This window comes from Tiliqua scincoides, chromosome 8 (genome assembly GCF_035046505.1).
Source record: "Tiliqua scincoides isolate rTilSci1 chromosome 8, rTilSci1.hap2, whole genome shotgun sequence".
NCBI classification, from domain to species: Eukaryota; Metazoa; Chordata; class Lepidosauria; order Squamata; family Scincidae; genus Tiliqua; species Tiliqua scincoides.
Window position 1 is genome coordinate 10245896 of NC_089828.1, and position 13772 is coordinate 10259667.

At 45.3% G+C, this 13772-nt stretch overlaps 1 protein-coding gene across 2 annotated transcripts in view; it reads left to right on the plus strand.

The window, feature by feature from the left end:
* IL16 (interleukin 16) overlaps positions 1 to 12411 on the plus strand; it is a 45943-nt gene extending 33532 nt beyond the window's left edge. For both annotated transcript variants that reach the window (XM_066635027.1, XM_066635026.1), the window contains 6 exons: positions 1929 to 3033; positions 4549 to 4732; positions 5926 to 6027; positions 7881 to 8130; positions 10118 to 10243; positions 11943 to 12411. In XM_066635027.1, coding sequence (XP_066491124.1) covers positions 1929 to 3033; positions 4549 to 4732; positions 5926 to 6027; positions 7881 to 8130; positions 10118 to 10243; positions 11943 to 12142 — 1967 coding nt within the window. In that variant the 3' untranslated portion in view covers positions 12143 to 12411. The remainder of the gene's footprint in view (positions 1 to 1928; positions 3034 to 4548; positions 4733 to 5925; positions 6028 to 7880; positions 8131 to 10117; positions 10244 to 11942) is intronic.
* Positions 12412 to 13772: the final 1361 nt, after the last annotated feature.

Genomic DNA, 13772 nt, shown 5'->3' on the forward strand with positions numbered 1-13772 from the left:
TGGATTTCCCCCAAAATAGGCATGGTATAAGACATACCTGAATATTTTGTTGAATATGTTGAATATTTTGGAGCGAAAGATAAGGTCTTCTTCGTGTGGGGACACCTGCGAGTCGGTGGTATTGTTCTAGACTACGCTTGAGTAGAGCTTGCAAGGGGTGGAGTAGAAGCCAATTTGTTGCATTTGTTTGGTCAAGCTTTTGATTGGCACTTGGACTAGCCAGTATTAAGATCGTAATGGTGGGCGGTAATTCTTTATCTTTGTGGGGCATAGGTGGTTCTTCTCTTTATTTTCCCTTATTTTAGGAACAGAGGGCTTAAAGCTGCCCCCTTTGAGTGTGGGGCATCTTCTTATTCACATACAGGTTGAGTCTCAGGGTTCTGTTCAGTTCCAGAACTCAAGAGAATGGCAAACTCATGCACTATAGCAAATCCATTTAAAAAACAAAGTCCCTTTGCTCAGGTGATTTAAAAACAGCCTTGCTGATCTTTGTGATGCTAAGATAGAGTCATTAAGACGACAATCCAACAATTGTTTTCTCTCCAGGTGCTTAGAAAGGATTATCTTTCTTTCAGGGGGAAGGGAGGGAGTCACTTGGAGAGAGAAAGATTGATGGATTGTCAGCTGGCTGCCCTCTCTCTATTGCAAAGGACTGTTTTCCTTTAATTTAAAGGGCCCTTCTCATCATGTTGAGATAAAAATCTCTACAACAGTAAGAAAAGCATTTTAAAGCGGTGCATTTTTCCCCTTTTCAGGGATCAGCACATTCCTTCTCATTTGCAGTGGCCATTCGTGTTGAGTCAAATCCATGTATAAAAAATCTGTATATAACAAGGTTGGGCCTGTTTGTCTTGGCTTGACTCGACGGTATGCTGGAACTTGCTTTCCATTGTGGGCAACTACACCTCCAATTCTTATGTTGTCTGCAGAGACTACAGGTGTTTCTATCTAAGGGTTTTCTTTTGGGATCTGTACTGCCCTCTTTCACTTGCAAAGTTTCTTTTTGTGTTACCCTATTGACTTCCTGCAGTTGCCTTGACAGATGAAAGATTCTGTCCTTGTGACTCTCATTTTCCTTAAGCAAACTGTCAATAAATGGCAGCAGGGTAATCTCTCTTTCGCTGGTTTCCAGGAGATCTTTCTGGAGGTGGGTAATATAGGACCTCAGGGCATCTAGTTCTTGGGACCGATTCCTAATCTTTGGCACGTGGTCATTGGGATAATGCAGGCGACAAGAAAGTTCTGAGAAAGCACTGTCAATTCTAAAGATTCCCTTGTCTCTTAATGAGGACATCACTAATGGTATTTCAGAGGATATCTTTTCTCCCTTATTCGAAAGTGGTGACATTCCCTGGGAATGGTGACAATCCAGTAACATTAAAAAAAAAATCACTTTAAACATTTCCCTAACAGTTTTGTTTCTTCTTCTGCCTTCAGATAAGTATATTTTAATAATCCTGAGGTAGCAACTCTGAGATAATGTCTTTAAAAAAAAAAAAAAATACAACACAGATAAGAGAAAGAGGAGGGAGAAGTGGAGGCAGAGATAAACTAGGGAAGAATATATGGTCATTTCATTTACATGTCATTGGGCTTAATTACAACAAAATGTGAAGTCTAGGAAGTTGGGGCAAAGGTTTCCACAGAAAAAGTGTGGCTTTGTTACTTACTTTGGTAAACCTTTACTGGCATATTGGAAGTCCACAAACAATAATAAATATAACATAGCAAATAGATACACTTGACCAGGTATTAGTGCCTGACCTTTGCCATAGAGACTACCACTAAAAATTCCGTGTGTGGCTTTATTTTGATGGTTTCCATGACTTTGGTGCATACCAAGCATAGAACAATGGAGAACAAAAGAATTCAAATATGCTTTGTTGAATAATACTTATTACAGTTAATCCCATTTACTCTTAATTCAGGTAAGAGCCTCTCATCAACTCCAAGGCCTGCACTCAGAAGGCAAGCAAGGGTTGATTATAGCCTTGAGGCCACAACCGAAGACCCCTGGGTTAGGATTTCTGATTGCATAAAAAGCTTGTTTAACCCCAACATGTCTGAAGACAGGTGCCCCTTAAGCTTGCACTCCAACATTGACACAAATGAAGACAGCCAACCCCATGGTTGCTTAGAAGTGGCATTGCAGAGATCAGACACAGAAGAGGCCGACTCCAAAGCAACCCGGTCATCAGATGAAGGTGACTTTGTGAAGAAAGGCCCGCCGGTAGCCCCCAAACCAGCCTGGTTCCGTCAAAGCCTAAAGGGCTTGAAGAAAGGAAATTCAGATGTAACGTCTGAGCCAGGAAAAAGCACGGCTGACCACCAAAGCATTTCTGACAACGAACTGGGTTCCAAGATAATTCGAGCATCACCTAGAGGACTGTCAATAAAGCAACGAATAAGCTCCTTTGAAAATTTGGGCACTCCTCAGTCACCTGAAAAGGGAAACAGAAAACTGAGCCCAAAGCTACCGATCGAACCAGAGAAATCTCCCAGCAGAAAGGAGTCACAATCTGCTGTAACTCCTCATACAAACCAATGTCCCCCAGCTAGCAATGACCATCATCAAGGTTCCGGAAGCCCTCATCTCCAGCCCTGTCTAGATGTAAGTATCCTAGATTCACCTTCATCTCTGGGAGAGGAAGACACCTCCAGTCCAAAGGCAAGCAACAACTCCCTCAGCAACCCTGAGACGTCTTTGAAGTCCCATCCATTGCAAGGCACCGAACCCAAACCACAAGCCACCAAAGCGCCCAGCCAAAGAGCAAGGAGCTTCCCACTCACCTCTGCCCAGTCCTGCGAGATGCTGAAGATCGAGGGTGAAAAATGCAGTGCACTCTACTCCATCAGCAGCCACTTCTCTTCAGCTTTAATGAAATCATTGCATTCCCTGCCCCAGTCTCTGCTACATTCTGGGAAAAATCCAGGACGGTCACATGAGGAGTCACCAAAGTCCCACACAGACGAAAATGGGTCCACTATTCTCAGAAATGAAACTCATTCCCCAGATGGCAGCTTTTCTATGAAGTAAGATCCTCTTCTAGGAGTAGTTTTAATGTGAATTTCTTAGTAGTCAGTAGTTCCCTCTGATTTTTCAGTGGTATTATGGTGTAGGCCAGTGTTCTTCAACCTTGGGGTCATGACCCCAATGGGGTAAGTTGTGGGCTTGCTGCAACTTACAGGGGCGAAATAGGTTGAAGACCACTGGATTGGAGCACCACCAGTCAAGGAGAAGGCATCTGGTGTGTCCCTTCAGGTACCAGGAGATGGTGTCCCAGTTCTGCTCAGGTTCTTAGCAGTTGTGCTAAGCTTTGACTAGTGCCCGGCTTCATAGTAGCCTTTCCGCTCTCCTTAATAAGAATATTTGGTTACAGTGAACAGTGCTGGGAGGGTCTAATGAGGGTGGAAGTGGACAGTATCAGGAACAGGGAGTGGGTGGATAGGGTTCTGGAGGGGGAGGGGTTCGACAGTGGCTCCCCAGTCTCATACTTTATTTATTGGAGTCATGGCATGAAAAAGGTTGAAGACCACTGGTGTAGTGGTCTTCAGTTGCACTACGGTATAGGCCAAATCTGGGCATGTTTACAGAAAAGGGGCAGAGTCCAACAAAGGAGGGGGAGTGCTCCAAAGAGAGCCTTCTCCTTTTGTTTCAAATCTGGCTCCCATCATGTTCATTTCATTTGGCCCCTGCCAAACGTTAATCCAGATCTGTTAAGCAGTTTGCCTGGTTCCTTTCATAAGAAACAGAGAAAATGCTTTCAGCCTGGAGCAGGGAGAGATGGTCTGCACTTTCATGCCACATCTCACTTGCAGAGTTGCGCCATCGTGCGCTGTCTTTGTGGCTTTCTGCAGCAGCTCCACCAAGCAGGCTTTTCTTCTGAGATGACAACGACCAGGAGCAACTTCTAGAGTCTAAACAGGGATAAAAGGCCACTCCACAGCTGTGATCATTTTCAGACACCCTTTCTCTGGGGTCACATTTCACACAACCTGGGACTTCTCTAAATGTGTCCCCCCCATCTTTTTACAGGTCCTCCTCCTTCTCTCTAGTTAGTTTTTTTTTTTTTTGAAAACTAGCCCCACCTAGTGGCTAACCTTAGAAAAACACACACACAAATCAAATCGTAACACCAGGCAAATAAGCACCCAGCCAGTGTGCACAACCAACTTGGAACATCTGAGAAAAAAATAAAGGTCTTTGGTTTGCACCAAAAAGTTGTGTGAGTAGGAGGGCTACTGCTGTCCAGTTGCTACAGTCCATTCCTTAAAACTGGTGGGCGTAATGACCATTTCAGATTTTACATTGAGAATCATGGGAGAATGTTTGTTATGAACATCAATTGTTTCTTATTCCATGTTCCACTGAATGCCAGCTGCATTCCAGTGAGAGAAGAGCACTGCTTTCTTCTCCTGCTTGTGGACACCCCAAAGACATCTTGCTGGGTGTTGTGGGAAACAAGATGCTGGACAAGATGGGTCTTTGTCCTTCAGTGCAATCTGGCAGGGCTCTTATGTTTTTTTTAATGTTCCCAAACTGTCCAGCCTCTCGGAGCTGAGGGACTACAGTGCAAATCGGTCAGACAATGAAAAAGAGGAGGACAAGCAGGAACAGAGTTCCCTTCAAGCTTCGGGTGTCTCAGGCCAGGCTGTCATCTCTCTGCTCACTCCTGAAGAACTGGAGAAGTTGCTAGAAGAAGTGAAGTCTTTAGACGAGGCAACGTTAAAGGCAAGTCTGTTGTCCTGCGTGCTGTTTCCCAATATTCTCTTTGGCACTGATCGTGACCTGGTGGGCCAGGGGGACTCACAAGCTTTCAGGGGACAACTACTGACCAAATAATATTCAAGTTGAGAAGCATTTTCAGCAGCCCTCCATTTGTTCAGTTTTTTAAATACTGTACCTTATTTTTAGTTGCACTTATACCCCTTTTTACTTTGATAGAGAATTTACATGGGTGATCTATCCTTATTTTTTTTTTTCTATTTTGGCTTCTTTGCTGTCATTTTTCTTTGTCTTGTGACCCACACAATAGGCCTTGTTTGCAGTAGGGCTCAATTTTAACCCCTTATTCACTGCCTGCCTGCGGCACCAAGATCTCCAGTGTTTAGCTGCCTGTAAACAGTAGCCAACCCATTTATACCCTGGAACATAAATGTCATCTCAGGGCAATGTGGGTAAATAAAAAATGGCTCCTGGAAGCATCTCCCTGGAGCCTGTCTTTTCCTAAAGTCAAAATATCAATACAAATTACCTCTCTTTCAGCAGTAAAATCCAGGAGGTGCAAAGTTGATGTCTCAATGGAGCCTACTTAAGTCAGTATTCTGGCACTTACTTCTAGGGTAGCCTACTGGCAATGGAGGAGGATAGAGCTCTTGTTCCGTCCTTGAGGTAGTCTCAGGCAGCAGAGCGATGGGGGTATCTACCTCTGACCACCCACTCACCTTCACTGCTCCTCCTCTTTCCACTTCCTAGATTAGAAAAGGAAGAGGAGGATGGAGCAGAAGAGGAGGTGTGAAGGAGAGGACAGTGGTAGTCTAGGGCATTATTATTAACAGTATTTATATACCGCTTTTCAACTAAAAGTTCACAAAGCTGTTTACAGAGAAAAATCAAATAACTAAATGGCTCCCTGTCCCAATCACTGCTGCTCTAGCCTGTTACTTTCTTCTGATCCATACTTCCTCTTCCATTCCACCCCCCTCTTCTTTTTCCAGTTCAGAGGCTGGGAGGGGGGGGGAATGGACATTCAGCACATGAAGCGTGTCACAGCACATTGCTGCAATGGTACGAAAAGCTGAACTTGCTGAAATTCCCCACCCCACTGCTACATACACCACTAGTGAAGAGCATGACCTCTGTCTTCCATTGTGTCTGTGTATTCTATGTACACACTGAGAAAGATCTTTTTTGCCCTTGCACAGCAACTTAGTGACATTCAGGTCACAATTCTTCACAAAGAAGAAGGCGCCGGTCTTGGTTTCAGCCTAGCTGGAGGAGTAGACCTGGAAAACAAAGCTATTACCGTAAGTACCCTGTCCTGCTATGTCACACATTTCAAGACAGTCAGTGAAGGTGTGTGCGTGTGAAAAGCAAGTGCTTGCTAGCAAACACAACACAAGAATTTAGGGGTGAAAGGTCACCAGAGAGAAAGGGAGCAAAAACCCAATAGCCTAGTCTTATCTACTACCGATCACATCTGCTACTTTTGAGAAAGCATGGAGGTGCAGGTCCTTCTAGGAGCCAATATTTTCCAAATTAGATATCCAGTGCTTTATAGTCTTTTTAAGTATTGTTTATCCAGCTTTTCCATTCCATAAGGACTACTCAAGGCATCTTACAACATTTAAAATCAAAGCAAAAATGCAAAAAAATAAAATGAAAAATTAAAGCAATAAAGTCAGCCATCAAAACACAAAGCAGTAAAAACAATGAATTTCAAACCTTTTTCATCTCAGGGCACACTGACAAGGTACTAAAGTCAAGTAGCCCCATTGCAGGGCTTTTTTCCTTTCCTGGGGGAAGGAGATGAATGTCCCCTTTCCCCAAGGAGATGCCGGGAGCTGCTGGCAGTTGCCCAGCAGCCTTTTGGCACCACTATATAACCCCTGCTAACTGGGTAAGAGGCACTTTTTCAAGTGGGTGCTCCTCTTTTTAGCAGGGGGAGAGTAACTGGCCCACCTCACACCAGCAGTGTCTTTTCTAGTGGCTATCTGCTGGTATTATTTTGCATCTTTTTAGATTGTGAGCCCTTTTGGGACAGGGAGCCATTTAGTTATTTGATTTTTCTCTGTAAACAGCTTTGTGAACTTTTAGTTGAAAAGTAGTATATAAATACTGTTAATAATAATAATATAGCCCTGGATGCTAGGCAGTTCAGGACTGGGCTGCCCCTCCACTGAATGCATTTTGCACAACCACATGAGAAGATTTTTCAAGAAGCTAGGCTTTACTACCCATCCACCTTAATCAATCAACAAACCACATTAGAGACTTGGCAGAATATAAGAAGGCCAGGCATTTGCAATGAAACTAACCTCATCAATTATTGAGGCAAGTAATTACAAGCCTGCTGCGTCTCTCACAGAGCCAGGGACACCCAAGATCTAATCAGAGAGTAACTTCCATTCCACGCATGGAAGTTGGACCGGCAGTTTTAGCTTCCCCTGGCACTGCTCTTCTCTGGACAGAGAAATTTTAAAATTCTTGTGAAAGGATCAAGGATGCATGAAGTGGGACAACTGAGGTGCAAGTGAAGTACAGGGTGCAATCTGGAGAAAACAGTGCAATACGTTTACTATCTCCTGGACTGGTAACTGAGAGAAAACGTACCCATCCATGGTACCCATCCATACTGCCCTCTGGAGGGAAATAGTAATGAACTAAATACAGTTTGACTGCAATGATATGCATAGTTATTAGGAGAAAGTAACTTTGTATTGAATGCATTTATGTAAACATGCACACAAGAATGCATGCGTCCACAGTACCTCACTATGCCAGTCGATAGGGCAATTTGCCCTTGGACCTCTATGGACCAAAATGGTATGCATTTTGTCCCTAAAGTGTACATGGGCTCGGCCAGAATCCCTCAGTCAACAGCTCCTTTTCTTAAGTGTCACTGATGCGAAGAAATCTCAGGGATGTTGAAAGCTGGTCCTTACCCTCTACTCACATCATTTTGGGAAGGTGATACAGATTTGCTCACTTGGGTTGCAAAGTTTGTAGACTGGACAGAGAAATTTTGAAGTGCCTGTGAAATTGTTTGGTCTCCAGTTCCACCCACCCCTTCTTACAAGACAAATGATTTGCATTTGGCCAATTGGAAATATTAGACTTATGCTCTCTTCCTCTTCCTCCTTTCTGGGTGTTCCAACAGGTCCATAGGGTGTTCCCCAGTGGCCTAGCATTCCAGGAAGGAACTATTCAGAAAGGAGATGAAGTTTTATCCATCAATGGAAAGTCTCTCAAAGCTGCCACTCACAACGAGGCACTGGAAATCCTGCGAAATGCTCGGCACCCAAAACTAGCCATTATTGTCACAAGGAAACCTCCAGAGGGAGAAAGAAGCCTCAGTGCATCCACTGACTCCTCTGTGTCCATGGGGAGTGAGACTTCAACAGACTCAAGTGAGTATTTTATAACAAGCAATTATGAGTATTCACCATAGGCCCAAGGGGCTAACTACACTACACATTACACGTCAGCACTAATAGGGCAACGGCACTAGGCAATTCTGAGGGTTCAATCCTATCTGGGCCGTGCACTGGGGCTGAGCTTTGGCCGGTGCTGGGTGTTACAAACATGTTTGTGCCATCCAGACTGTAAGGGGCTCCGATGCTGGGTCAGTGCTAGGCCTTGGCGCCAAGAGGAGGACTCTGCATGGCTGCCAGCAGTAAGGTAAGGTGGTGCAGGTTTTTGGGGAGGAAGAGGGCAGCAAGTGGGTAAAATGGGGCAGGGGACGATCAGGACCAGCATGGAAGCTGAGATGGCAGCAGGCTCTACTGTCATATCCATCTCTGTGCCCACTCAAAAGCAAGGTCTGTGCCCACTCAAAAGCAAGGCACAGATCCGAGGAGACCCATTGACGCTGCAGCTGCACCACCTAGGGTAAGGGAGCAAATGCTCCCTTATTCCATGGAGACTCCTGACACTAGCCCAGCACCCACAGGAACCAGTAGTCGTCATTTCAGTACTGCTAGAGCCCTGGGTGCCACCAGGGATAGGACTGGGCTCCCCACCCCTTGCAGCTACATAGTTACGCCAACTTTTTTGTGTGCAATGTATGTTTGGCACTTCTGAGGACTATTCTGCTCCACTTCTACATCAATTGTCGTCAAAATTGAGTGAGCTGGACCACCTCCTCCTGCCTAGAGCTAGTGCCAGCCTCAAACCCCCTCTACTCAGAGTGGCAAAAACTCTCCAAGGCTTCCATCCAATGCAGGGTGTCTCAGGATGCTGTCTCAGGTCCACCTCCACTACACTAAATTAAAAAAAAAAATCCTAAAAGCCTTACCATGGTCTTCCTGTACTGCGGTGAAACCCAAAAATACAAAGCTTCTAGTTTCATTTACAGGGACAGAGTTTGCATTGCCCCTGTAAATAAAACGGGAAGTCCTGCATGTCTGGGTTTCACAGCAGTGTGCAAGAAGCACGTTAAGAAGGGAATGATTTCCTTCATGCTCGAGCACAAAGCAGATCAATGTGGCTTGTATTGGAGGGAGGTGGTGATGGGCTTTGGGTGATAGGCACCCCAAATCCACTGTCCCCTCACAATCTACCATTGACGCAACGTGCTTCAGGTAGCTGCATGGGTGGACTAGCCCCCAATCAGAAATCTTTCACAGCTCTGATAGCCTTGCTACTGGGGATGTCAGAAATTAAAACTGGACTGACAGCACTTCAAACATGTTCTCTGCCTCTGGATGGAGCGGGACTTCGTTCCTTGCTAAACGGTACCTCCGATGTCTTCATTTTAACTTGGATCACAGTTGCTAAAAGGAACTTAAGAGCTGCCATTCAAGAATGATACTGAATTACAGGGAACCACCTCTTTTCAATCACAGCTGCATGCTTCAGAGGAAGACCACTATGGTAGGCAAGTTGTTCTGTAGGGAAGATGTTCATTAGGCAGGAGGTCTGGTCTAGAGGGTTGAGCCTCCATTTGCCTGAAGATAACATCTGAAGGTCGCCAGTTCGAGGCCACTGGCACTGTGCGACCTTGAAGCAGCTGACAAGCTGAGCTGAGCTATTCCATCTGCTCTGAGTGTGGGAGGATGGAGGCCAGAATGTGCGGCCAGATCAAGAAAGAAACACCTGAATGTTGTGGTTCCTTGAAAGATACTCGTAGAAACCTTCTTTCAAACTCGTAGAAACCTTGTAAAAATCCCTATGGGGATTTAAAAATTGCCTGCCTATGTAAACCGCCTTGAATAAAGTCTAAGGAGAAATCTGAGCACCACGAAAGGCGGTATAGAAATACCTGTATTATTATTATTATTATAGTGTTCTCACCGACACCCATGCGGGACCCCAGGGACAATTTGGGACAATTTGAAAGCCACTGTCCCTAAAGTAGAGCCCTCTTGCTTCTGATAATCCTCTATTTCAATACAGCATCTGAAGATCTGATCTTCACCGTGACTTTGGAGAAGACGGCTGCTGGATTAGGATTCAGTTTAGAAGGAGGAAAAGGCTCTATCCATGGAGATAAGCCTATAATCATCAACAGGCTTTTTAAAGGTAGCAAAATATCTTACCACTTCTCTTTTTCAAACTGCAGGATAAGTAGGATAGTCCTAACTTTTCCAACACTTGGGCTAGATCCTAACCCCCATCCCAGGTGACCCAGCCTAGTGCCAGGCTGCTTGGATCTGTTGCATCTCTTTAGGTAGTGCAGATCTAAGTAACACCATTTGGGCCACTGATGCATTACCCAGGAGAAGGGGGGTCGATTCCCCTTGCCCTGGGTTGCGCTGGTGCCAGCCCCAACGTTGCACCGGATACAGCACGGGTCGGCCAGCCTGCCTGTTCCAGAACAGGATAGGACTGGGCTGTAAGTTCAATTGGTTTTAAGTGCATGTGATTGAATCTCAGTCTTGAAATCAGTGACACTCAAAAAGGTCTGACTTTTACTGTATTTTGGCCAAATTGTAAATTAGATGTGCAACATTACATTTAACAATGTAGCAGTGGGGACAGGTTGCTGAGGAAGGAAATATGCTGGAAGGGTAGCTTCAGGTATATGGTAATCACTTTCAGAGAAGTAGCCTGAGTGGTGTTAAAAAAAACAGGGCAAGAGTCTTGTGTCACCTTAAAAACTAACACATTTATTGAAGTGTAAACTTCCAGGGTCAACAGTCCAATTCATCAGATGAAGCCAACTGTAGTTCGTGAATGCTTACATGACAATAAAGTAGCTAAGCCTTTCAGGTGCCATAAAACCCAGTTTTTTCAGATATAGGTCAGACCTTGTACATAAGAACATAAGAACAGCCCCACCGGATCAGGCCATAGGCCCATCTAGTCCAGCTTCCTGTATCTCACAGCGGCCCACCAAATGCCCCAGGGAGCACAACAGATAACAAGAGACCTGCAAGGCCTCCTGGGAATTGTAGTTAAGAACATAAGAACAGCCCCACTGGATCAGGCCATAGGCCCATCTAGTCCAGCTTCCTGTATCTCACAGCGGCCCACCAAATGCCCCAGGGAGCACAACAGATAACAAGAGACCTGCAAGGCCTCCTGGGAATTGTAGTTAAGAACATAAGAACAGCCCCACTGGATCAGGCCATAGGCCCATCTAGTCCAGCTTCCTGTATCTCACAGCGGCCCACCAAATGCTCCAGGGAGCACACCAGATAACAAGAGACCTCATCCTGGTGCCCTCCCTTGCATCTGGCATTCTGACATAGCCCATTTCTAAAATCAGGAGGTTGCACATACACATCATGGCTTGTAACCCGTAATGGATTTTTCCTCCAGAAACTTGTCCAATCCCCTTTTAAAGGCGCCCAGGCCAGACGCCATCACCACATCCAGTGGCAAGGAGTTTCACAGACCATCCACACACTGTCATCTGCAGATTTTGCATCCATGGATTTGACTCAAAGCAGGTCTCCCGATCTGCACTGAGGCTTGACCTCTGCCCTCTGGACATGACCAAAGGTGTACTCTGATGCGTCCAGAGGGTATAGGTCGAGCTGACTGCAGATTTGTTTATCTACTGTTTTGGCATCTGCGGAAGTTGCAAGAACAGAACCCATGTGGATGCCAAGTTCCGCCTGTACATGAACATTTTCATGGCCTTTGCTTGGTTCTCATTTGTTAGATCATAACTAGATATCCATAGTTACTTCAGTATTCATAAGTGTATTTCATAATAAGCTATATTTTATAGCTTTCCCCACGCATATCAAAACACTTGGTTTGCTTCCATTAGGAGTGGCATCAGATCACAGCTCCACCATCCAGCCTGGGGATGAGCTCCTGCAGGTGCACACGACTGTGATGCAAGGACTCACACGGTTTGAAGCCTGGAACATCATCAAGACGTTACCCGATGGGCCCATTACCACCGTCATCAAACGAAGAGGTTCCATCAACAATAGAACAGCTCCATCTCTCCACGGGGGAGAATAAAGAGAAACCAAACCACACCTCAAACAGACTCAGAACTGCTGCCCACTGTAAACCAGACCCTTAAAAGCTTTCATCTCTCACCATAACTGCAATGGAGACAGCTGCCCAGGACAGATGTTCTTGCCCAAGCTAAGAGCAAGTTGACCATGATGAAAAGATGGCATGTGCGAAATGCTCCCGTTTGTGGTTCCAGTATTAATAAAGCAGCTGATGCAAGCTGTACACTAATTAAAAAATGGCTCTATTAAGAAATTAATGGGTGTAACAAATGAAGCCACAGCTGAAACCTGCAGATCAGATTTATGACAATGTAAACTCAGAAATTAATTAACTGGGCATTGATTGCTCAACAAGCAAATCAGGCATCACAAGCCAGCAAGGGAAGGGCATGGAAACAGCTTCAGACGTCCATGACCAGCTTGGGAACAGTGTGCTCAGACTAGATTAGGGGTTTCCAGACTCCGGCCCGGGGGCCAGATGCGGCCCACAGCGAGCCTCTTGTCCCCTTAAAGCAGGGGTCTCCAAACCCCGGCTCGGGGGCCAGATGTGGCCCGCAGCAAGCCTCTACCAGGCCCACAGACAGGCTCTTGTCCCCTGAAAGCCTCTGCCCCACTCACCTGAACACGACCAGAGCTGTGCTCTGGTTGTATCTGGAGGGTGTTCTGAGGGCTAGAGAGGTTGAATGAATGAGCCCATTCATTCATTTATTCACTCATCTAAGTCCCATCTCTTTAAATTTTATATTAAAATTTTTTTCCTGGCCCTCAACACCATGCCAGATATTTGATGCAGCCCTCTGGTCAAAAAGTTTGGAGACCCCTCCCTTAAAGCCTCTGGCCTACTCGACTGAACATGACCAGAGCTGTGCTCTGATTGCATCTGAAGGGTGTTCTGAGGGCTGGAGAGGCTGAGTGAATGAGTCCACTCATTCATTTATTCATTCATCTAAGTTCCATCTCTAATTTATTTAAATTTTTTTCTGGCCCTCAGCACTGAGCCAGATATTTCATGCACCCCTCTGGCCAAAAAGTTTGGAGACCCCTGGACTAGATGGTGCATTCAGACATGAGGCATCTAGTTGTGCTAAAAGATGTGAAAGAACATGTGTGCATGTGACATGAAATGTGTGCGGACATGCAACATGCACACAACTATATCTAGACTGGGGACAGCCTGTATACCTTCCTCTTTCAGCTCTATTCCAACTCATCTGAATAAATCTCCCTCACTTTTTTTAAACTTAAAATTCTCCCCATAAAAATAACCTGCCCGCTGCGTTGTAATCCCCATGATTGACTCTGCTTACGGACTTCCCGGGATCGACACAAGCACACAGCAGATGAAACAACAAATTTAAAGCACCGTATTATTAAATGTTCATAGCACTAACTGTACAACAGTGCCTCACAACAACCCTGCAAGGTAGGTCAGTCTTATTGCCTTTGAGATACAATCAGCAGAATCACATGGCCCAGTTGTGAAGGGGTACCACTTGAGGATGCAGGGAAGAGACGACACATTTGAATGCTTCCGCATATAAAAGCCTCCCTGCATTTAGAAAGCTAGCATATCATAGTAAAGCCTGTTGTTTCTCTGCAACAGTCAGGGACTTTGCTGGGAGGAAGAAGCA